The sequence below is a fragment of the Vicia villosa genome, linkage group LG5, assembly GCF_029867415.1.
Source record: "Vicia villosa cultivar HV-30 ecotype Madison, WI linkage group LG5, Vvil1.0, whole genome shotgun sequence".
In the NCBI taxonomy this organism is placed as follows: domain Eukaryota; kingdom Viridiplantae; phylum Streptophyta; class Magnoliopsida; order Fabales; family Fabaceae; genus Vicia; species Vicia villosa.
The window spans coordinates 3,893,049-3,918,372 of record NC_081184.1 but is presented as its reverse complement, the minus strand read 5'-3'; the positions used below and the strand labels follow the sequence as shown (position 1 = coordinate 3,918,372).

The 25,324-nt window shown below is 34.0% G+C and overlaps 2 protein-coding genes across 4 annotated transcripts; both read right to left on the bottom strand.

Annotated features, from left to right (window-relative positions):
• Positions 1 to 760: 760 nt before the first annotated feature.
• Positions 761 to 6,929, bottom strand: LOC131601179 ((6-4)DNA photolyase). Of its 3 annotated transcripts, XR_009283590.1 has the most exons (15): positions 6,475 to 6,927; positions 5,698 to 5,769; positions 5,390 to 5,470; positions 5,033 to 5,203; positions 3,979 to 4,050; positions 3,691 to 3,777; positions 3,467 to 3,565; positions 3,300 to 3,383; positions 3,026 to 3,112; positions 2,808 to 2,879; positions 2,602 to 2,715; positions 2,403 to 2,490; positions 2,207 to 2,302; positions 1,548 to 1,882; positions 761 to 1,454 (listed from the first exon to the last, which is right to left on the bottom strand). XR_009283590.1 is itself a non-coding variant. In XM_058872948.1 (14 exons), the coding sequence occupies exons 1-14, from the start codon at positions 6,793 to 6,795 to the stop codon at positions 1,698 to 1,700; spliced, it is 1,626 nt and encodes a 541-aa protein (XP_058728931.1). In that variant the 5' UTR covers positions 6,796 to 6,929; the 3' UTR covers positions 1,500 to 1,697. The 3 variants fall into 3 exon arrangements, 2 of the variants coding, with proteins under 2 accessions (XP_058728931.1, XP_058728930.1); XM_058872948.1 differs by lacking the exon at positions 761 to 1,454 and having other exon boundaries at positions 1,500 to 1,882; positions 3,979 to 4,047; positions 6,475 to 6,929; XM_058872947.1 differs by lacking the exon at positions 761 to 1,454 and having other exon boundaries at positions 1,500 to 1,882.
• A 9,577-nt stretch (positions 6,930 to 16,506) lies between these two features.
• Positions 16,507 to 19,846, bottom strand: LOC131606151 (boron transporter 4). The gene is made up of 11 exons (XM_058878429.1): positions 19,623 to 19,846; positions 19,454 to 19,536; positions 19,168 to 19,360; positions 18,952 to 19,090; positions 18,711 to 18,876; positions 18,379 to 18,545; positions 18,117 to 18,290; positions 17,511 to 18,046; positions 17,165 to 17,426; positions 16,881 to 17,003; positions 16,507 to 16,753 (listed from the first exon to the last, which is right to left on the bottom strand). The coding sequence occupies exons 1-11, from the start codon at positions 19,724 to 19,726 to the stop codon at positions 16,703 to 16,705; spliced, it is 1,998 nt and encodes a 665-aa protein (XP_058734412.1). The 5' UTR covers positions 19,727 to 19,846; the 3' UTR covers positions 16,507 to 16,702.
• Between the last annotated feature and the right edge of the window lie 5,478 nt (positions 19,847 to 25,324).

The following is a 25,324-nucleotide window of genomic DNA, read 5'->3' as shown; positions in this document are numbered from 1 at the left end:
CAACGGAAATATGCTATGGATATTTTGGAAGAAACAAGTTTGTTGAAAAGCTAAACCATCTAATACTTCTATGGATCCAAGTGTTAAACTCCTACACAGTCGAGAGAAGCCTCTATCTGACTCAGGGAGGTATAAGAGAATGATTAGAAAGTTAAATTATCTCACAGTCACACATTCGAACATTTCTATTGCAATTAGTGTGGTAAGCGAGTTCTCAAAATCTCATTGCCAAGAACACATGAACGTTGTTATACGAATTTTAAGATACTTAAAAGGTGCTCCAGAAAAAAGGTCTCATTTATGATGATAAAGGACAAACTCAGATAATTGGATATTCTGATGTTGATTGGGCGAAATCACTCATTGACCACCTCTAGGCATTATGTACTTGTCGGAGGAAATATGATATCCTGAAAAAGTAAGAAACAAAATGTAGTTACAAGATCAAGTGTTGAGGCAAAATATAAGGCTATGGCACGAGTAACGTGTGAGCTTGTTTGGTTGAAGCATTTGCTTAAAGAACTTCAATTTGAAGAAGCTAGACTAATGACACTTAATTGTGATAACCAAGCTGCATTGCATATTGCTTCGAATTCAATTTTTCAAGAGAGATTCAAACATATTGAAATAGACTGTCATTATGTCAAAGAGGATATTGATTAAGGCAACATTGTCACATGTTGTCACATGTTTTGTCAACTACAATAATCAATTGCCATATGTATTTACAAAATTCATATGAGGCCCTAAAACTAATTATATATGAGACAAATTTAGTGCATTTGACTTATATGCTCAAGTTTGAGCGAGAGTGTTAATATTTGTATATAGAATATTCCTTATCCTATCTAGAATAGAATAAAATATATTGTGGCATATTCCTTATGTAATTAATACAATAAGTTATGAATCTCACTATATAATACAATCTCCGTAGTGCTATTCAAACACACATTTTTATTCAAATGTCTCTCACTCTCTCATATTTCAAAAAGCATAGTCAAAAAACCATTTGCATGTCGCTTGCTCAACACTTTCTTGCCACTGTGCAAAATGGTCTCGGCACCACCTAATACTGTGACGCCAAACTAGAAGTCATTGAGGTATTATGTCACATCTTTACTAACTCGTTTCATAGCAACCTTAGATATCATACGCCTCCAAATAAAACATACAACAACAAACATACAACATCATGGGCGTATCCCACCAGAAGACTTAAATACTGGCGTCAAGGTGCAGCAGCTACAAACTCTAGCAAACTCATTGACCATTTTTCTCCTAGCCATAGTTAACTTAGTGATTGCACAGAAAAGATTTCTTGTCACATCAAAACCTTCTCCGCACATATCATCTAAAATGTGTTGAACAAACAAATCATCTCTACCGCATAATCTCCTTTTAGAAAATGCTTTAAGGCACCTAAAAAATATCAACTTCAACCACTAGGAAAGCTTCAAGAGAACAAGAGAGAACAAGGTGATCAACATGAAAGTATGTGGATAGAAGAAAATCTGCTAGTAATATCTTCATGATATAAGACTTACCTTAGATGACAAAATCTGTCAGTAATATTAATTTGCACTACATTATGTACAAGCCTGATATACAAAATGTCAAAATGTAAAGCGATATTCCAAACATGCATAAACAACAGCTTAAAGCATGACAGTTGAAAAAGTCAGTAAAACTTTCCCTCAGCCAATTAGCAGTTGCCTAGATCTTTTTTTAGCTTTTGTTTCTTGTTCTTCGCCCTCATCCAATTTCCTCCTCAAGTTTTTCAGATCATCTTCACTTACCAAACCATTCAGTGCTTTATTCAATGCATATGCCTCACCCATTTTCCTTTTGCACTCTTTACTTGCAGAGTCGTGAGAAACAACTGAAACACGGATAAGAAACAACTGAAACACAGCAGAATATAGATGACGCTACTGAAAGCAAATGAAAAATACAATAAAACAAGATGTTGAATATGGGCCATATTTGCATATAAGTGGGTAGATGCTCCAGCGTAGCAGGGTGACTGAAGATGAAAGCATCTGCATTTGGACTTGGCCAATTTTTTTATTGAGAAACTGAATAAATTGAACCTAATCACATGTGATTGTCGAACACTGATAAATGTAGAACCCCAGACATGCTTTTGTTCAAAGGTATCATTGCTGCAAAGTATACTATTCTAACACTAAATGACAGAACCGACCTGGCATTGGGTAGTCTTTTCCAATTATGCAATTGGCTTTGGTCTGGATGCTTGGAGGAGCAGTCCATGGTTCATAGATGTACGCCTTGGGCATATCTGCTCACACATATTCAATTCTAAGTTCTAACACCTAATCAGTGAGAACTTAATATATAAAAGAAGCTGGTAAAATGAAGAAACTTATACTTAAAAATACCTTTTAAGACCGGGAGAAAATGCCTAATAAAGTCACCATTAGGGTCATACTTCTTACCAAATGTGGTTGGGGAATAAATACGATTATACTGACCATCATAGCCAAAACATGCAATAAGTCAGTGGAAAATTCAGGATTCAACCTCTGAATTACAAAATAATTGTTCACTTTGTACTGAAAACTTAGAACTAGTTCTTACCTGATAAAAGAAAGATGAACATGAGAGCCACATCCAGTTTCCGTTATTAATGGCCCAATCTGAATCAATCAGAAGCCTCTCAAAGACATCACGTCCTTTTTCCCAATGAACAAACTGTCATAATTATCAAAAACAAAAAAATTGGTATAGAAAACAGAGTACTTTAAAACTTGGCATGTATGCTTGAGAGTATTAAAATCATATACCAGATCCCCTCGAGTTAGAAAACAAGCAACAGAATGTCGTGCCAAATGATGCATCCAACCCCATTGGCGTAGCTACAACAAAAAAATTGTTTCAAATGTTTTTTCAGAATGAGAAATCTGATAAAAGCATCATAGTGTATTTGATTTGTTACATGAAATTTCAAAGCAACTCCCCATTTATAATTGCATTATTTGGAAAAGGATATGAAAACCCAAACCTGGACCATGATAGCATCAATCCATGGAAACCCTGTCTTAGAATCTCTCCAAGCCTCCAGAAGTTTATCATCATCCTTCCAAGGAATCTAATTACAATAACAAACTTCAAAACAACATTGATAATGATTAACCACATAGTAATAGACAAATGGTCAACACATCCAAACACGCACAACATCTATTTCTTTACTAAACTTTGTGATCCCTTCTTTGAATCAAAACTTAAAATAGGTTATTAATACTATATTAGTAACCGTTTGATTGTTGTCTCACCTGCTTGCATATCCTATTGCCTTTCATCCTATCGAAATTTGGAGTCCCAAAAGCTGCTGTGTAAAAGAACTCTCGCCACAACAACTGCGCATGTCAACAAAACAACACTTTTAGTTTCCTAAAAGTAAAACTCAAAATACTGTACTAACTTCTGGAGGTAACCTGACCTGTCCTAGAAGAGAAACAGGAGGTGACGTATGTTTTGGGGAACTTTTATATACATCTTGAATGCATTGGTAGAAATATCTGGAAGAAAGACAACCAAACTGCCAAGGAGATCAACAACAAATAAGAAATATAGAAAAGAATCCGAGGTTCGATTAGGGTTAGTAGTTCAATCAAGCAAAAGGGACGTGTTAAGCAATATGTTAGAATACAGTTTTTGGCTTACTTTCAAGTAAGGTGATAAAATAGTTGTTGCTGGCTTTAGAAATGCAGATGGATTGCCCTTAGGTTTCTCAAAATTTGCCACCCATTTCTGAAATCAAAAGTTAAGAAATAAGGCATGTTACAAAATATACAAGAGAAAAACAAAAACAGTATGTTACATTACAAGCAGTAGTTGACCTTTCAGCAAGAAACATCAATTTTATATGTATACACTAATGAACTGGCATCGCTAGTCGTGAAAATGGAGCTTACAACCTTCCATATGTTAACACTAGAATGTTTAAAGTACCTTGTCTTTCATGCATTCTTCCAATCTCTTCAACGCTTCTGATTCACCTCCTATAAAAGGAGAGAACTCCTCCTGAAATTAACTTCTCTCATTAGGTGCTGCTGAAGGATTATTAAAATTAGAAATGAGAATGAGTTAGACCGATCGACAGGAACCTAAGGACTAAGCTACGTCAGGCTCAGGCCACACCAGACTATTATTTAAATAGACAAGGTCAAGGCTTTTTAGAAGCCTATTGAACATCTCTCATTAGTTCTAGGTTGTCAATAGCGCGCTATAGCGGTGTAGCGTAGCGGTAGAGGACCTCGCCGCGACGCTTTTAGGCTGCTAACCGCTATCTGAAATAGCGTAAATAGCGGCCGCGATTTGTTGAGGCGTAGCGGTGGAATAGCGGCACAATAGCGGTTCTGTAGCGCTTTACAGACCGCTATTGTGAAGATGAGGTCAATACTGTGATTTTGAATTCTTTTAAGTGCAAATTTGTATTTTCCCCTTTTATTTCACTAACCTAAAAGCTAAAAGTGAGACATTAAGTCATTAACATTCTCTCTTTTCACTCAAATCAGCAGCCGATCTCCTTCTCCCCTGTTTTCACATCACCCTTCCACTTTTTCTCTTCACAGCAAGTTTTCCTTCTCCCTCTCTTCACAGCAAGTTCAACGTTTTCTCTTCTCTTCACAACAAACATCAATCCCGCTATCCGATGTGATTTAGTCATTTTGTTTACGTTTAGAATTTGATTTAGTCAATTTGAGTACGTTCCTAATTTGAGTCATTATGTTTGGTTCATGTATGTTGCTACTTTTGTTTTTAAGTCTTTATGTATGTTGTTGGAACCTATTTTTAGTATTTATGTATGTTGTCGGAACCTATTTTAGTATTTATGTTTTCATATTAAGTATTTACCTTGATTTTTAAAAGCTCACAATAGCGGCCATCCCGCTATCCGCTATGCCGCTATAGCATTTGGGAGGTCTGGTGCTACGCGCCGCTATCTGAGATTAACAACCTAGCATTAGTTATAATTTTAAAATATAATAAGCAATATGCACACCAGTTTAGCATCTTCATATCCAAGATCTTTGACGGTTGGAACTTCGGAAATATCACAACTTCCAAGATTGCCAACCGGAGGAAGTGAAGAATACTTAGTTGAGAGTGGAGATGGTGGCTCCCCCGCAAGCTTGACAAATGATTGATAACTAAGCGGCGGCTTCCCTCCATTCTGTTTTGGCATTTGCACAAGAACATCAAAAAAAATTGATCATTTAATTGAATCAGAACAATGAAAACAACAATAGAAAACCTATGAAAATCAGTGGTACACAATTAATTGGTACAAACAAATATAATTGACATAAACTAATCAATAGTTAAATTGAAGATTTATCCCTTCAAGCTTCAAACTCACCTTCTGTATAATATCCGTTGGATTGAATAGTGTGTGACTTACAGGAGAGAAAACCTCAATCCCTGCCTTAAGTGCATAGTCCTGTAATAACAAAACAAAATTTGAAATCAGTAACGAAAACGGCCGCGACAAAACGATATCGAAAAAAATTGTTATTTCACACCGCAACGACCACAATGAGTATCGCAACACTTGTACTGATCAAAACCATGAAAGTCTTTAAGGGACCGCAGCGCGCCAGTGACCGTTATTTAAAACTTTGCCTACAATATATAGTACATTTAAAGTAACCGCCTACAACTCATTACCTTGATTTTAATATCCAGAGCTTGATAATATGGATCAGTGTCATACTCAAAGCATAATTTCCCAATGTTCCACTGCATCAACCAAAATAGCTAACAGAATTAACGACCACAACTTTTGTATATCCTCCAAAAAAGTATCACACTTAATAGCTGTTTGAGACTAAAGTTTATGTTTTCGTTTCACACAAGCTAAAAGTGATTTTGCCATGGTCTAGAAGTGATATAAAACAAATTGCACTTCTACGAATGTTTGATTTTGCTTGACAAAAATTGTTTCTGAGTGAATTGATTCAGGTTAAGAGTAGGTTGAATGTAAAGTGATTTGAACAACAAATTTCAGTGTAAAAATCACGTTTAAACTCAAAAGCTACAAAGTCTAACTTAAGCTAGAATCAATTCTAAAAACAAAATCAATTCTACTTTTGAGAAAACAAAAAGTCAATCAATTTTTCCTGCAGTGAAAAAATTGAAATTAAGTGAATTGATTATATAAAATAGATACTTAAAACATTTATTTTTGAATAACTTTATGCAAAATTGAGTTGAACATTACATTTCAATGTAAAAATCACTTTTAAATTCAAAAGCTACAAATTCTAATAGAATGAAATCTGGAGGTTGAATCAATTCTACTATATAAGAACCAAACATCGCAAAATCATTCTAAAATCAATTGTATACGTCTTACAATCGCTAAAAGCTTCAAACATATAGTAAATTTCATGAAAATTTGCTTTGTGATTACTAAAGAGATGTCCATTTGAATTTGTTTATTACCTCTTTCAAGCATCGAATGAGAACCTCATGAGGATCACCCTTAACTATCAACAATCTCGAACCAAGCTTCTTAAGGTTAACATCAAGATCACCAAGGCTTTGAAGCAAGAAATTGATACGGTTGAGACCCGCTAGAGAAGACCCGGGTGAGAATGCATTCGGGTCGGGTTTCATGTAATGCGGGTCTATAATAAATAGAGGATAAAGACTAGAAGATTCTCTGGAAGCGTATTCGAGTGCCGGGTTGTCGTGGATCCGAATACCCTTTCGGAACCACATTAGAGAACCCGACCCGAATGGCATTGAAGAAGTTAATCGCATAATCGAATTTGATAGAGGTTTTTTTTTTTTCAATTTGAAGATATATCTATTAAGCGCGGTATTACTGTTTGTGATTTGGGATTGAGTCTAACATGCGCTGGGGGTGTACGTTGTTTTATTAGAATGTGGTGAGAGTGTTTTGTGATTTCATTTGCCCTTACGGCGTAAGATAGAAGTTTTAGAAATGGAGGGAAATGTAAAAGGTACAAATATTGCCACGTAGTGGTGCATTTTGCGCCACACACTGTGTTATGTGTGTTGAGTTGAACTTAATTCAATTAATTGGAAGCAACTTTTTCATTAAAGAGAAATAAAATCCTAACAACTTTACTTTTTTTTAAATGATAAATTAAGACAATATCTCATTACATCCTTTAACTTTAATTATATTAGTCACATGGCGAAATTTTGAATATGTCTTCTGTTTTTGAAGATGCATATTTTGAGGTATTTTAAAAAAAAAAAATGATTTTTTCAGAAATACATTTACGAAAGCGTTAAAAACACAGTAAACGTTAGAAATATTCAAATTAATTTAGTTAAGCAAATCATCTGTATATATATTTACAGAACATGTTAAAAATAGAGTATTTCGTAAATGTACTTACGGAAGATCATGCTATATCTACCATATAAGAAAATGTATGGAAAATCTTTTTCAATCCTTGGCTTTTAATCTGCCACCTAATGAAAATAAGGGTATTTTGTGTTCAAAAAATGTTTTTTCTAACTAATGATGTCGTATACTTCTATTCAAATTATATGGTTGTTGTTTTTTGTCTTTGATCATTAGATTGGAATGGGTTGATGATGTCACTTGGTCCAAATCAAATTTATTTTCCTATTTTCTCTTCTTTCAATGTCTAATATTCAAATTTCAAAATTCTTCAGAATCTTAACACTCTCTCTTTCTCTCGTCCTTTTTCTCTTTCTCTCTCTTCTCTCTCTATCCGACAATTGAGTCGTCTTCCTCAACCTTCCCTTATTCTTCTACTTCCTCAACCTTCCCCTCTTCTTCTTCCTCGCCTTCATTCTTTACAACATCATCACCATCCTCTTTTCACTCTTTTGTGGTTTATTTTTCAGGTTATAGACTGGATCGAGTTTTACCGATGAGTTTTGAAGCTAACAAGGTATGAGTTTTGTTTGGTTTTCTTATAAACTTAAGGTTTTGATTTTGTAGTTAGGGTTCTTATAAATTTAGGGTTTTGATTCTGTAGTTAGGGTTTTTGTGGCTGATTCGATGATTTTGTGGTTTATTATTCAAGTTATAGACTGGATCGAGTTTTACCAATAATGAGTGTGGTGGAAATGGGTATTCGGCGGCGAGTGTGGTGGTGGCTGTTTTATGGTGTTCTTTTCATCTATCTAACAAATATATGAATAAAGGTTTAACCATTTGCTATGTTTTTTTATTTTATTCTGTTTTAACTTTCATATTTGTGGTGGCGGCAACGGGTTACCAGCGATGAGTGTGGTGGTGGTGAAAACGGGTTTCTGGTGACGACTGTGGTGGTGGTCAGTTTCTAAAAGGTTTTTGTTTGACATTTTCAATATAGGTTTTGATCTGGTTAGTTTTTTTAACTGATGTTGAACTAATTGTATTTAGGTTATTCTATTTTAACATTCAGATTTGTGGTGGCGGCAACACATTACCAGTGATGAGTGTGGTGGTGGTGGTGGTGGAAATGGGTAATCGGCGACGAGTATGATGTTGGATCGACTCTGTCATACCCCAATTTTTGACCTAAGATACCACCTCATATCATTTGCATATGCATCATTTGCATCTCTAACAAATTGCATAGCTTGTGTTTGTTACTTGTGACTCAGCAGGATTTAATCAGGAAATCACTCATCAGTACAAGTAACAATCAATTAGGGTTTTGTTCTCCCTTCATTTCAAATGAATTATCTTCATCAACAATCAACATTTGGTCCTCAGAGATTCATTTCAACAAACTCAACAGCTTTGAATCGACTGAATTAGGGTTTTGACTGAAGATAGCATACTCCTGACTTTTGCTCAGGGTTTGACCTAATGACTTGGGACATGATCTCAAGACCCCAAGTGCATCATTTTGACCTAATCCATTGGCTCAGAACATCTCCTATACAAAGATTGATCAGACAAATCCTCAGATCAGGGTTTTTGAACTATCAGGGACTGAAATCAGGGATCACATTTGGGAAACCCTAAAAATCCCCAGGAAGTCAATCAAAGGTTTCAATCATCCTCAAATAATCCCTATGACAATATACAATGGAAATTGTATCTCAATTCAAGATCCACAGTCATCAATTTCATCAGGTCGACAATTAGGGTTTTTTGACCTAATTCACTGAACAACTGACTTTTTAATCAGGACATGGTGCCACAACTCAAACCATGGCTCAATATCCTCTAATGCTTCAATGTAATCCATTCATACTATTCATTTGGTGAGGATAGCCTGTTTCATTTGAAATCTCCAGAAACGCGATTCGTCTGAAAAAGTCCACTGTACAAGATCACCATTGACTTTTGGGGAATTTTGGTCAACCATGACTTTTGAAGTTTTAAATCATCAATATATGATGTGAGAAGTCATTTGATCAAGGAAAATCAAGAAAATCAATCAAGAATCAAAAGTCAAAAGTTTGACTTTTCATACTTAGAAAAATTTCTAAGTGTTTTTCAATGGTTTTTTCCAAACTTTGGAAGGGAATTTCTCAAAATTTCACCTACAAACTGAAAAAAACTTCCAACATGAAAGTTGTAGATTTTGATCCAATAAACAACTTTGACACATATAAATTTTTTCCATAAGATCAACCATTTAAGAGATATGGTGCTTCAAAGTTGGTATCTTTGGAAAATTTCACTTAAAACTTCATTTTCTTCAAAGTTCATGGATCTTTTTCATCCACTTCCTTAAAGATCTTGAAGAAACTTTCAACTAGGGTTTTGAAGTGTGTCATATGAGCTTTCCAAAATGTCCAAGAGCATGAAAAAATATGGAGTGTAGCCATGGTTTTGAATTTTGACATTAGTGATCATTTTCACTTGAATTTTCACCATTTTTCACTAAGTTTCATGACTACATGACCTATAATCCAAGTGATGACACACCAATGCAATAATTGAATGATATTTTCTGATTGGAAGATCAGAATGGAAGAGATAAGAAGCTTAGAGAAATAACCATGGTTAAGTCACTTTTAACCATTTGCATTTAATGTGAAAGATTCCATTTTATCTCTTAAGCCAAATCATCATTCTTGAATCAACTTGCAAGAGCCTTGTATTCAGAATCCATGGCCTATAAATAGAGGTGCAAATCACTCTTCAATTCACACCAAAACCTCACAATTATAGGTTTTCTCCCTTCTTTCTTAAGTTGCAAGTTTCAAGTTTCAAAGTGAGGTAGAAATCCCAACCTCCAAACCTTTGAATTTCTGGCCAAAGTGATGGTTCTAACATCTCATAAACATCATTTGGAATGTGTTTGAATCATTCACACACCCCAAATCACCCCAAAACTCAGAATCACTCTTCAACCTCCATGTTTGCATATAATGAACCTTATCATGCCAATTTTCATTCCAGACCATTTCTGTCCAAACTATCACTTCTAACACCTTCCATATACTTCATATGAATGATCCAAACACTCACATATGACCTGTAACATCTCCACCATCAGATTCGATTCTCACTCCAAGCAACTGCAGATCGGGTCCCATGGCTATGCTCAGATGAATTCAGTTCACTCCAAGCATCCAGACACCTTCCATAATCATCATAGAAGCTATTCAGATTGATACAAAGCATATGTAACACCTCCTTTGCAAGATTCAATCTCCAGCTTGGCCGTTTTTGAGGTAAGAGCTCATGAACTTCAAACTCTATCATACATGCATCATAAATGAAAAACTGAGTTACTATCTTGTTTCTGCACCATCACTGAATAATAACCCTCAATCAATTGCATCATATCATGATCATACACGATTTCACAAAGATTTGTCATATTAGGGTTCTTCGTGTTCATCAGAGAATTAATCATCTTAGAGCAAAAATAAATGAAATTAAAGGTCATCATCATGTTCCTCGTCCAAAACCAAGTGAGATAGACCCTTTGATCGATCAAAACAATACAGATTTGAGGAAATTCAAAAATCAGTTAGGGTTGTGTTCTTGGCGCCAGATTTGGTTTGGGAAATTCAAATTCTTGATTTAAAATATATTTTACAAAACGCGTATGTTTAACAAGCCACAAGCGTGGCTCAGTTGGTCCATGTTTTGATCTGCAAGCGTAGGTGCGTGGGTTCAAACCCTGGTAGGACCAAAACCAATTTTTTGACACTATTTTTCTTTCATTTTTTAACAAACTTCATCATTTAATTTAACCAATCAAATCAACTTATTTTTTCTTCATTTTTTAAACACTTCTTATTTAATATACATATTTTGACAATATAAAAAAAAATAACAAAAAAAGATTTATTTAATGTGTTTTTAATTAGGTTTAAAATGATACATTTTTAAGTGTTTTTAAATACTTTTAATATTTGTTTTTCATTTAATTTTCAAACCTAATCACTTGTGAATATTTTTTTATCAAACCCTAATCACTTAGGTCTTAATTGAGTATTAAAACTTGTTTTAACTTAATTAAGTTGACTTTTGTCAAATTCAAATCGTTTTAAAACAAGCGATCGCATTTCTTTTCAAAGACGATAAACCATTTCTTTTTGAAACTATTGATTAAACCTTTTCAATTGATCAATTGTTTTTCAAAACGAAGTGGGGCCTCTCGAATATTAGAGAGTGTAAGTCCCATTTCTTTTCTTTTTATACAGTCTTCAAAACAAATAAACTTTTCAAACAAATCTTCAAACAGTTTTTCAAAAGCGAAACCTCGCGTTCTGTTAATAAAACAGTCAACCATGTTTTGTAAATAAAACACGGGCCTCCATGTAGGTATAAGTCCCAAGCCCCTTCCACCATACCCATTCCAGTACATGAAATTAGGTATTTCATTGTACGCCTTTTTGTACATACACCTTTTTATACATATCTCGATCAATTTGATTTTGAACTTTGAATAACAAACCAAAAATGAAGGTTTTCTTTAAATCTTCCCAAAAATATACCATGGGCCTCCATGTAGGTATAAGTCCCAAGCCCCTTTGTAAATACCTGTTTACATAGCTTTGAATAAACTCAAGTGGACCTCTCCTCGAGTATGAGTCCCGAGCTCTGTGTATACAAATGGATCATGCTTACAGGTATATTTCCTTCATAAACTCCATTATATACACACACTTTGTCACATATAATTGTTCATACTTGTTCATGTTTGTTCATGTTTATTCATACTTGTTCATGTTTGTTCATATGTGTGATATGTGTGCTTATTCAACTTAGTACAACACTAGGTTCCCCATAGCCTCCTATTGGGCTTCGTGCAAAGAATCTCCACTAGTTTAGGTTAGGACATAGAGTATGGTTTCCCGGTGAAATCGCTCTAAGAGCTCAGACCAACTATACCATGCCTCCCCTTGGGCTTTGTACAAACGAGTGACCCTCCCATAGCCTCCTCTTGGGCTTACAATGCAAGGACCCTGGATTGTCCCTCCCATAGCCTCCTCTTGGGCTTACAATGCAAGGACCCTCGGATAGCCTCCTCTTGGGCTTCGTACAAGGACCCACGGGCTTCTTATAAGCATCCCCAATATCCAAATCAAAAACCCTAGGAGATTAGACATTTATCATCTCTATGATAGGAGTATCTCTTCTATATCATCACAAACAATCAATCAATCAAGCTTTTTTTTGCCACAAGGCTGGCTAATCAATCAAACTTTTTTGCCACAAGGCTGGCTAATCAATCAAACCGTTTTGCCACCATACTGGCTGATTAATCAAAGTTTTTGTCACAAGGCTGACTTCATTGAAACTTTTGCCACAAGGCTGGCTGATTAATCAAAACTTTTTGTCACAAGGCTGACTTCATTGAAAGTTTTTGCCACAAGGCTGGTTAAACAACAAAAACATCTTTATCATTCTAAGCACCCTAAGTGGCATGGCCCCGGGCTTATAATGAAAAGATTTTCAAACAAAAATCAAACAGATGTATGTGATGATATAGATTAGATACATCGAACATTTAGATGACATTTGTCTCTTATCCTTTGCTTCCACTAGCATAAGTGGGAACTACGATTGCTCTGACTTTCTCAACATCCCTTTGAGAAAACGTAGGCACAAGGTCGATCCTTGGCGAGCAAAATAAAACAAAAAAACCACTCAAACCTTAGCACCCGTAGACCCCGAGCTACAGATGCTCTGATTCCCTCTAAGGGATATGTATGCAGAGGATCGCGATGATCTTTGCGAGCATAATCAAACAAACACCTTAGGTCCCACCTTTTTTCACAAGAACCTCTCAATAACATGGAATGAAAAAACAAAGCAAAGAAACCTATAGAGTACTATAGATACGTTGGGTGCTAATACCTTCCCTTCGTATAACCAACCCTCTTACCCAAAGATCTCTCCCCCACCTTTTAGGTTATTGCAGCTTTTTTCCTTTTCCTCTTTTGGAAACAATAAAAAGTTTGGTCCGTACAAAAGAAAAATCATTTTTTTGAGCACTCGAGCCCAAAGAAGGCATCAGGTGTCTCATCCCGAAAAAGACAACGATTTTTCCCCGCGACAGACTCAGGTAAGCTTAAATTCCATTTTTTACAGTTAATTTTTCTTTCCACTTTTCAGTTACATTTTTTTACGTGAGTTGATCGATTTTCTGGTAGTATGGGATTTTTCCCTTTTGAACTGTTGCGGCTTCCCTTTTGTGTTTTTTCTAGCTGAATTCTTGCTGCGGAGGGCGGCGATTACTATTCCGAAACAGATTGATAAACATGTAAGTATTTATTAGATTTTTTGTTTCGAAATTATTTACAACATTGATTTTTAGGATGCAGGTTTATCATTTGGTCAATGTTGAACTGAATTGTTCCTTGGATGCAGATATAATGTTGAAAGAAAGAAAGAACATGTCTGCAAACTCGACAATTTATGAATTTTATACTTTTTGTTTCATGTGACAAACTCGACAATTTGGTTTAAGTATTGAAAATTATGATTTTATGATTTTAGCAGACGCAACAACTTTCAGTATAACACTTCTCAGTACTTCAACATGCTGGTATTTAAAATTCTTTGCATTTACTTTAAACAGCAAGAGATTGATAAGGCAAAGCAACATTTACATGGGAAGGAATTACATGGGAAGCAACATTTACATGATAAGGCAAAGCAACATTAAACAGCGAGTAAGAAGAGTTAACTCCGTCTGATGCCCACTGTATAATGATGGCTAAAAAGATGTTATTGCATATTACAATATCTTATTCAATTATTGATCATCTTTGATAAGTAAACAGACGACATTTCCTCTCAAAATCCAGTTTGGCAACGAAAAAAGTTCAGATCGCTCAATCACTAGCCACATAATCCATCATGTATTAAATACATGACACTCCAAAATCCATTTCTTTGATTTTAAAATATTCTTGCAACATTATACATAACTAAAATGGTGTGGATTATGGCATTTCAACAATCAGTTGGAATTAATGGCATAAGATTCTATACAGCTGAGACTTTTTTTTTTGCAGCAGGTAAGTAAGATAAAATGGATGTTAATTGTAAAATGTTTGGTTTAGAGGTGATTTCTCCATATTCACCGTGATTCCAAACATGTTTTGTTCTTCATAGTTATTTTATGAGATGTTTTTTGATACATAAATCTGGTGCTAAAGTCTTTTACCTGTCTCTGGAACAACTGTCTCTCATGTGTCTGACATTATTGGTCCAGGGGGTATTAATTAAATATTGTGTTTTTTTAACAATTTGTCATGAAGGATTGATTAGAATAACATTTTCTGTTTATGTAGACTGGAGTTGTGTATGCAGTAGAGTTCTCCCACCAAAGTGGGCTCAATTAAATCATGAAACTTATTTGTTGTACAGTCAGACATTGGCGTGAGGATATATTATCCGATTTCGGGGTCGAACTCGTATAATTATTCCGCTGTTGTCTGGTTGTTCGAATGGTGTTTCAGACCTGCTGATGGAAAAGATTACGTGCTCCGTTGAAGATTTTGCACTTGTGGCAAATCCTGAAACATAGGAGACCCATGGGACGAGGTAAGATATTCTCTAAATTAAAGGGTTAATTTGATAATAAAAAACATGGGTGTAATCATGCATGCAATAGGAGGATGTGTCATCTCAACTAGCGCATGGGTGTATCTGCATTTCTTTTTAAATAATAAAAAAACATTTAAAAATAAAACTAAAATAATTGATAATATTAATTTAAACAAACGATTACATAATGGGATTGTAAATTACAGCAAGACCTAATTTCCCCGTCCCCGTCCTTTCTTAGTAACCCGTCCTCCATGAATTTCCTATTGCGGTTGGGTCGAGGACCCCGCGAAGTCAATGCGATCTGAGTCCATAAAGTTCGTCAAGTCAGCATATCCAGAAGACCCACTTTTGAAAAAGTCAGTTACCCACGTTCTCATAGTTTAGTCGTATTGGTGGGGGTATGGGCTCAATGGGTGGTCGGTAGCATTGGTCATTTGAATAAGTGGGGTAAAAAAGAAATTGATCTTGTCGAGTTTGGTAGTCATATGTGTGTTGGGTACTACGGTAATGAGATGGTGGCGTGTATGTTTGGTTGGTTGGGGAATATTCTGCATCTTCTCCTAAGTCAGAACTAAGGTGAATAGTGGATGGACCCACATATTGAAATTACTTCCATTCCTGTTAACCTTTTCGTTTATGCTATAAACGCATATCTTTCAAATTTCTCAATTGCTTATTGTTATCCTTTCATATACTCGCATCGAAATTATGAAATTTCAAAATTAAGTTTTACGGTTATAATGAATGCCAAAAATGGCCATTAGAAACTTTGATAGATAAATTATCAAATTTTAGTTGAGAATCTGACTTTCATTCCGTTTATAATCAATTGCAAGAAACATGTGTAAAAAATTTAACTGCTTTAAGAATATCAATGACTCAAAGGAAATATAATGGCTAATTGGTCATGTTTTTGATGTATGGAGTGTTGTGAATAATAAGAGTATAAAACACTTTGAAATGGTTATAATGGGTTCAAAGGTACCCTACAATACATCAATTAATTTTTTTAATTATTTATGGTGTTTACAAATGTAATTTATGTAATATTACACTATTTCTATTTGATTAGGGTGATATAATTTAAGTTTTGGTATGCCACACCAAAGTGGAAAGAAAGGATAAAAAAATATGACTTTATTAATAAAAGTAATGTGTATGATAATAATTTTCAGGGGATGTTTTGTGATCACTTGAAGAAATTTATTTTTTGATGGTACAAGAGTCAAAGATGTTGAGATTGACATTATACCCCATTTTAGGAAACAATATGTGTTACTATTGCAACAACTTTGAAATTTGTTGTTTCAAAATATGGTAGATGATTGTATTAAGTGTTCTTTAAAATTAACTAATCCTAAAAATTCTTATAAGTGTACATGTGGAAAAGATGTTAGCCAACCTACACCATTGAAGATGAAGATATATGATGGTGGATTCTACAATATATTAAGACAGATTAGGATTATAAACTAAAAAACTAAGGTAGAAAAAATAAAAATTGGAATCATATTTTTCAAATATTCCAATATAACACAATACACTTTAAATACTTAAGTCATCTTGAATAGGTCTAGATAACAAATTAGACCCTAATCCACTTAAAGAAAAATACAAATATTGTAGAAGTTGACATTGATTGATATCTCTCTTTTATTCTTTAGGTATAAATAGTGACCACAAATTTTTCTCCATAAGTCATTAACTATTTGATGATTCATTTTCACATACTATTTCATTAGGATAGATCACCTGCATGCAACACAAAATCATTGACATCCAAACAAATTAGACCCACCCTTTTTTGAGAGAACTAAACATTTATAACATAAGCAATTATCATATATAAATGTTCATATTAGAAGAGAATTAAACTTACTTGACCATGTCTTTCCTCTTTAAAGCTTAGAGTTCTGACCTTCAACTCTCCTCTGCTAGTAGTCAATTCATCTAATATTTCACTATCAGACAATTCCCTAGATGCAAAACTAGGTGAATCCATCTGAAAAAAGAAATTGAAGAAACACTTTTATATTCAACATCATTATCAATATCTTCGTCTCAGTGTAAGTGTCAGTGTCTGGTTTCTGCATCAGTGTCTACGCTTCATAGACTTAAACGTTTAAAAAATAGAATCGAGATTTAAATATTGCATACACTTACAGAGAGTCTCGGAGCACCAGCAATTTCTTCATATTCAGCTGCATCAAGTTCTCTTAGATGATGAAGACTAAACAACTTAGGGAGAATATATTGCCTCACTAAAATCAGTAAAAAGAAAGGCAAAGGGAACAATATTCCAGCTATAGGAACCCATGTCACTCCAAAACAAACCAAGAAATACACACATTGGAGTATTGTGAAGAAGACTATGTTTCTAATTGGAACTGATTCCACAAAGGAAGCATGATGACCCTCCAATAACCTGCCATAATAATATGTTAACTTTATATATTACCACGATTTTAAATTGCGATTGTGATCACAGTAAAGAGTAGCTTCGACTTACTTGAACCATCTACTAGGCGTTACGAAGAGAAGTAGTATCCTTTCCCAGAACTGGTTACCAGGAAGACTATCAATGGCCATGTATGCAAAGTATCCCCATAAAACCGAAGTCGGAATCTTTTTTATGACAGGCATAGCAAAAACTGATGCTCCAACAAAGAGTGATTGCAAAAGATTGCTGATTCTTTGCTCATTTACTCTAACAGGCAAACATGCATCAATATGCTTCTCAGGATCAAATGTATCTTTCTTGTTGTCTCCTTTATCTTCGCCTTTTAGGACTACCTCTTTTAAGTTCTCTAACTCTCTTTCCACAGAAGTAACATGGCTGCTACTGTCCATTTCTACGAACACCGCTTGCATTTTTCCATAGATTTCAGTGTTACTAGCTTTTTTTCTTATGCTTTCTTTCGCACTTTCAACCATCTTTCTTCTGATCATCAGACCCTTGAGAACTGCAAGGCTTTTGGTGTGCATAGGGGATTGAGGAAGAACACCGTTCGAAGGTGGTAATCCAAGTAGTCCACAAAGCAAAGTCTGAAATGATTATATTAGTGATGAGTTTCATAATTGAACTATATCTTGAAAGGAATGTATATATAGATACCATGAATCCGAGTAAGAATATGTCGTAATGATACGCAGAAGGTTTCTTGAGATTGAAGTCTTTCTGTTGTGCCATCCCCGAAGCAACACTATGATCAAAGAAGTAAAGTCCTGCTACCATCAAGGCAGGAATAAAAGCAGCAAAAATATATGTTGGAGAAACCTTCCCCATGTCCTGTGACAATATGTTAGAATCGATTATTAGTTGATTAACATTTTGAAAAAAAAAAAGCCAAACTAGGCGTTATTTGAACGCGAATTACTTTGATAACTGTCCAATGGTGTAAAGATGTAGACTCCCAAGCAAGAGGTGCAACTAGTCTTCTTGGAATTTCAGAAGGTATTTCTCTTGGCCCTGAGAATGACACAAATGTCCATACTACCACCAAGAAAGGGACACCATAGTCTGCAATAAAGCTTCTCAACCATCCTATCCAATAAACAAAATCCATGTCATATAAATATTTTTCATACATACTTAACTATGAAATATTGATACAGACACGATATTGACACTAACATGTGTCACGAGACACCAGATACGCCTTCAGATGTATCAATTAAGTCTCAACAAAAATCTATAGTAATGACAAACCTGTCCCATATAACCATGATCTTGCTCTTCTACTCTTCAGTGCTGTATATAGAAGGCCAAATGTGAATATAACACCTAATAAGCCATTCACATAAAGCCAGTGAAACTGGTATTGCTCTAATTTTGAGTTTTCATTTTTAGGAACACTAAACTCCTTTATTATTCCCTGCATTATTTCAACAAACTTGTACAATTACACTTCTTTTCATGCAAAATCAACTATTATTTTTTCATCACTGACCTTAATAGCCTCTTGAACGAACAAGACCGAAATCAACATGCCGAAAAGCTCTTCAGCAACCCTAGTAAATCTGTTGATGATATTGCCAGCATTGAATATTGCTAGAACAAAAAGCAAGAGAGAAGTCCATACACAAACCCTGACACATTAAAAATACTAATTAGAAATTAATACTAATGATTTAATTTGCATTGTTTTTTGTTTTCATTTTGTTACCATCCAGCCCAAGCCAAAAAGAGTTCTTGTCCCAAACCATCTCTATTCTTGGCAAAGTTATACAAATAGGTATACATGATGATGGTTGGTTCTGCAACTCCTACAATAAGAAGTGGTTGTCCTCCAATAACTGAGTGTATAATTCCACATATGGCTGTAGAAGCTAATGTTTCTACTGTACTCAATCTTCCATCTACAAACAAAATAAACAATAAATAGATTCATTCTATGAGGCATTTCTTGAGTCATAATATTAAGAAACTTGCAGCAGAAGCAAAAGAAGAACCTGTGTCTCTACTCAGCTGTTCACCAAAGGCAATAACAGGTAAAGCAGAAGCAAAGAAAATATAGGTAGTTGGAGCCAATATCCTATATCATTATTCAAACAAAAAAGTGCAAGTTAAAGTTAGTTTTAAATTGCAGTCCGCAACTGATCTGATTTATAGAAAACTTACCCAATACCGGAACGAAAAGCACAAGTCCAATCATCTTTATAACACTGTGATCTTCCTCTTATATCATTCACAATCCCCTTACAAGGTGACTTTAACCACCCCATTATTTAAGCCACAAATCAAGCACCTGAAACTGAAACTGTAGTTGGTGGTGACTGAGTCTGAAGAAGAAGAGAAAATTTCATTAATATATAGACTTTTCAAAGATATAGTTCATTGAAGATCATTAATTACATTTTATAAATTTACGTGAAACTGATTATAGTATATTATATGATCTATGACGCATATAGTACACACGTAGTAGTATTATATAATTCTTTGATGACAATGACATCTGTTTTAAAAGTTATATTTATGTTCATTAAAGAGGGCTGTTGTCATTTAGTAGTGTAAAGTCAATGACTTAGTAATTTAGTATAAGCCTCTTCAATAGCCATAATTTTTTTTAAAGGAAACTTTAAATATTTTAATATAATAAACACTCATAGATTTAGATATAACATTGTTATTTATAAGTTTATCGACACTCTATAAAAGATTAACGGCTTCTAATGTTTTTTTTTTTTTGACAAAACGGTTTCTAATGTTAAGAAATTAAAAGTATCAAAAACAATTAATATGAAAATATATTGATTGTTGAAACACAATTTTGCATGTTTGACCTCCTTTACTCAATCCTATTAGTTTTTTTGTTGTAAAAGATTTTTTTTCTACTATATATTTATATTTGTACATGAGTTAGATTAGATCGTAATCTAATCAATTATTTAATCTATTCAGATTTCAATTGATGACTTAATTGTTTAAAATTGATATAACATTTAAAGAGATATGTTATTCAAATAAAAGTTAGGTAAGAAAAATTGATATAAAAATCGTATATCAGACCTTGTTTGTGTTGAATAATGTCTTGATTTAACATTTCTACTATTTATATTAAGCATCTGCATGACTATATCAATAAAAACAATTTAAGTTTTAGTAGATCATAGAGGCCACAAAATATTAAATAAGCCACTAGTCATTATGTTTTTAGGTTCTATTTAGTAAAACATGTTTTCGAGCTTATAATTTATGTTTTATGTTTTATAAGTTTATATGATAATTTAAATCTGTTTGGTAACGGTCTTTTCATCACGAATTTATAGTTTATTTTATTAGCTCATAGCTTATTTTTTAGACGCTATTTCAAATAGCGTTTTAGCTTATGTCTTATAGTTTGTTATATTTTCTTTTTTTTATCTTTATTATTTTAATTAAAATTCATTTTTAATCCTTATAATTTATTTTAATTTAAAATAAAATAATTAAATATTAAATATCTTTTACATCATTTTACATTTATAAGTAAATTGAACCGCTAATTTTACCAAACACTTCAATGACACTACAACAAATTTGTCCTTTAGCAGCGCATCTACGAAAGCGCTTTTGGGAAAAGCGCTGCTATAGGTTGCGCAAAAAACAAAAATAAAAAAACAAGGGAAAAAAGCGCTGGCAAGGGGGGGGGGGTACGAGAGCGCTTTCTAAAAAGCGCTGGTAAAGGGGGGGGCTACGAGAGCGCTTTAGAGAAAGCGCTGGTAAAGGGGGGGGGGGGGGTACCAGAGCGCTTTCTAAAAAGCGCTGGTAAAGGATGGATACGAGAGCGCTTTCCAAAAGCGCTGGTATAGGGAAAATTAGGTATATGGTACGAAAGCGCTTTTAGAGAAAAAGCGCCGGTATAGGTATACCTATGAAAGCGCTTTTGAAAAGCGCTCTAGTAGCTCATTTTAAAACAAAATAAAACAAACGCGCGTTCTGTATTTCATTCTTCATTGTTTCTTCATTGTTTCTTCACTGTTTCTCTTCACAAACCCAGTACCGTCGCCGCCAACCTCCACACAGCCGTCATCGTTCTTCTTGCCAACCGCCGCCGCCGTCGCCGTTCGTTTTTCTGCTTCGTTCACAGCCGTTCGTTCTCAACATCTCCTCTCAGCAACAACAACTCTGAATTCGTTTGCAGGTAAATCTTCTATCATCTTTCACTTTGTGAAGGTTAGCGAAATTCACTGTTGTAGTTTTAGGGTCTGTAGTAGTTTTAGGGTTTTGTGTTAGGTTTTAATGAATGGGTTTGCTGCCATAGGTCCGGTGATAATCTGATCTGAAACTCTGAAACTCTGAAAATCTGTGTGATTTAGGTTTTAATTTGCTCATAGGTCCGGTGATAATTTGCTCTTAAAGATCTGAAAATCTGAAACTCTGAAAATCTGTGTGATTTAGGTTTTAATTTATAGTTAATATTATTGGGGCTTTTTTAATTTATCAGTGATTTAGGTTTTATCAGTGTGATTTAGAGTATTGAAGACAAAGTTTGTTAGGTTTTTATCAGTGATTTAGAGTATCGAAGACATGTATCAAGTAAGTATAAGATGTTATTGATAATGAGACCTACAAGGGATTATATTTATTAGTGTGATTTAGAGTATTGAAGACAAAGTTTGTTAGGTTTTTATGCAGAAAAAAAAAACTCAAGTAATTTGTTTTTGGAATAAAAGTTTCATTAGATCCGTGAAGTTAGTATTTACATCTATAGATGTATTATCTATAGTTTTATACACTTTTTAATTTAGTATGAATTGATTTAAAGGGCCTCCAGGATTGATCGCTTTTTACATGATCTTTTCTGGACATAAAGCATAGGACTTTTTGTTTTATTAGCCACTATTACGAGTTCCAATGTGGAACGTGTTGAGAACATTCATTTCTAGGGAACTTTTGAACTCTTTTAGCTTTCACATTCTAATTTTTTTTCAATATAATGTATCTGGAAATTAACATGATTCAAGATTTTCTATATGTAGTTAGTAATAATCACGTTTTTCTATTGTAGGTTGAGCTTCAAACAGTGGATGAACTGGTAAAGGATAGAACACAATGTGCCCCTGCCGATTATGTTCCACAGAATATGAATCAAGTATTGTACCCCGAAGTCTTCTGTGGCAGGATCCTTCGGGGTACAGTTATTTGATTCATATTCTGTGACACAATACAACTTGGATAGAAATGAGGCGATGCAGGTTAAGTCCAACAAAACCTTCAAATTTCTAGTCCAACAACCCCTTCTCATTATTGCAACATTTATTGATTGAGTAAACATACACCCCTAGCTTACACCAACACCGTAATTTTCTACATACAAGGTATACAATTCATTTTTTATTAATTTATTCTATCTTAATTTCTGTGCACAAGTATCTATCTGTGTTAATATACAAGTGTAGGAAAATAAGTGTAGATATAGCATAGCTCAAAGATGAAGGAAAACGCTGAAGGGTAAGTAGTAGTAACTAGTTGTCATGTATTATTTGTCATAGAAATTAATATTCAACTATTATTTGTGTCTAATTTTTCCTGTCAATTGGTTGTGAACTTTACATTAATTGTTGTTGCAGAGAAACTTCTTATATTGCTAAGAGATAGTAGAAAGCTCACAAGGATACTGGGCTCTTTTGATCAATTTGGTAACAACTTCTCAAATTCTGTAATTGTTTGACATGCTGTTGGTTGAGTTTCTAATAGTGTTCCTATCAAGAGTGAAGAGTGAAGACATATATGTGTTTCTAATATTTAATTGACCGTATTGTTCTGTTCATACTTTGCAGGTCCAGGATCGTGCGCTCGGTGGATTTTGAGAATTTTAGGCTTATATTCTGTTGATGATTTAATTATATATGTATCTGTTAGTAAACATGTGATTATGCAGAGGACACGAATTTCGGGCTTATATTAATTGTGTATATCTTTTATTTTGGTATATAATGGTATTTTATCCATGGTATATATATATATATATATATATATATATATATATATATATATATATATATATATAATGGTAAAAAAAAAGCATAAAAAATAAAAAAAATGCCTAAGATAAAAAAAAACATAAAAAATAAAAAAAATGCCTAAGATAAAAAAAACATAAAAAATAAAAAAAAAGCATAAAAAATAAAAAAAATGCGCTGCCTAAAAAAAAGCATAAAAAAAAATGCGCAACCTACGAGAGCGCTTCTTGAAAAAGCGCTGCTATAGGGGGGGGTACAAGAGCGTTTTCTGAAAAAAGCGCTGCTATAGGGGGGGATACGAGAGCGCTTTTCTGGAAAAAAGCGCTGCTATAGGAGGGGCTACGAGAGCGCTTTCAAAAGCGCTGTCGTTACCTACGGCAGCGCTGGCTTTGGCAGCGCTTTTAAGCGCTTTAGTAGCCCAAAAAAAGCGCTGTAGTAGCCCTTGGCCGTTGTAGTGTGAGCTTATAAGCTATTAGTCTCATTCATCCGCTATAAGCTATAAATCATCAGTTATCAACCATCAATCATAAGTTATAAGTTATCAGTTAGCTTATAAGTCAACCGTTATTTTTATCAAACAGACCATTAATATAATGACTTGCCAGGGCCGGCCCAACACGTGCTGAGTCCTAAGGCAAATGTTAAATTAAAATATTTATAAAATATTTTTAAAAAATTATTATATTTTTGTTTTTTAAATTTTTAGTATACAAAATCAATTATCACTATTATAATTTATTTTGTTTAACATCTTTTATCCATAATAAAGCTAATCTATTTAATCTTTTATTGAAATATAATAGATCCTAAAGCTTCAACTACTTTCGCTTATTTTTACTTTGAAAAGGTAACTAATTACTTAAAAGTTAAAACAAAATAACAAAATACTAACTATGTAACAATATTATACAGAGTAAAATTTACAAAGATAAACAAATAAAAAAAATTAATTGTTTTACCACTCTTGACTAAAAAACTACTTATAACTCAATTAAACAAATGCACTGTCTAACCACACAACAATACATATAATAGAACGTCAAAAGTGTAAGCACCTAGGGATGGCAACGGGTGCCCGCGGGTGCGGGTTTTATACTACCCAAACCCGCACCTGAAATTACCATCCGAACCCGAACCCAAACTTAAAGCTATTCGGGTGACAAAATAACGCCCACACCCGTTGGGTTCGGGTTTTTTCACCCAAACCCAAACTCGCAACAAAATACATAAAATATATTTTTCTTACAATTTTCTAACAACTTTCCATAATATATATATATATATATATATATATATATATATATATATATATATATATATATATATACATATATATATATATATATACATATATATATATATATATATATATATATATATATATATATATATATATGTATATATATATATATATATATATATATATATATATATATATATATATATATATATATATATATATTCGGGTGTGATTTCGGGTTTCGGGCGCGGGTTTCACACTACCCAAACCCGCACCCGAACCCAAACCCAAACCCAGTCAACTCGGATTTTCACCCGTTGATTCGGGTACGGGTGCGGGTGGGTCCCGCGGGTTTGCGTCTGTTTGCCATCCCTATAAGCACCAAAATTTTAATGAAATAAACAAGAGAATTTCTTTATCCACCTCCCTATTTTCTTGGTCACTCTGGTGAAAAACCCAAAATATCCTTACTTCAGAAATGCATTTCCGAAACGTTTTTTTTTATAAAATTTGTCTTATTTCAGAAATGCACTTCCGAAAACACGAAAAAAATGTGTTTTCGGAGATGCATTTCTGAAAACACCCGCTTTTTTGGGTTTTCGGAGATGCATTTCTAAAAACACCTTTTTTTGAGA

Coding starts and splice junctions, on each gene's coding strand:
- LOC131601179 (XM_058872947.1), bottom strand. CDS start 6,795: ATGCGATTAACTTCTTCAATGCCATTCGGGTCGGGTTCTCTAATGTGG. Junction 4,051..5,032: donor GATATGAAGATGCTAAACTG/GTGTGCATATTG, acceptor AGTTAATTTCAG/GAGGAGTTCTCTCCTTTTAT. Junction 2,716..2,807: donor TTCTAACTCGAGGGGATCTG/GTATATGATTTT, acceptor TAATTATGACAG/TTTGTTCATTGGGAAAAAGG.
- LOC131606151 (XM_058878429.1), bottom strand. CDS start 19,726: ATGGGGTGGTTAAAGTCACCTTGTAAGGGGATTGTGAATGATATAAGA. Junction 18,877..18,951: donor TCGTTCAAGAGGCTATTAAG/GTCAGTGATGAA, acceptor GAAATAATGCAG/GGAATAATAAAGGAGTTTAG. Junction 16,754..16,880: donor AAGAGGAAAGACATGGTCAA/GTAAGTTTAATT, acceptor TGTTGCATGCAG/GTGATCTATCCTAATGAAAT.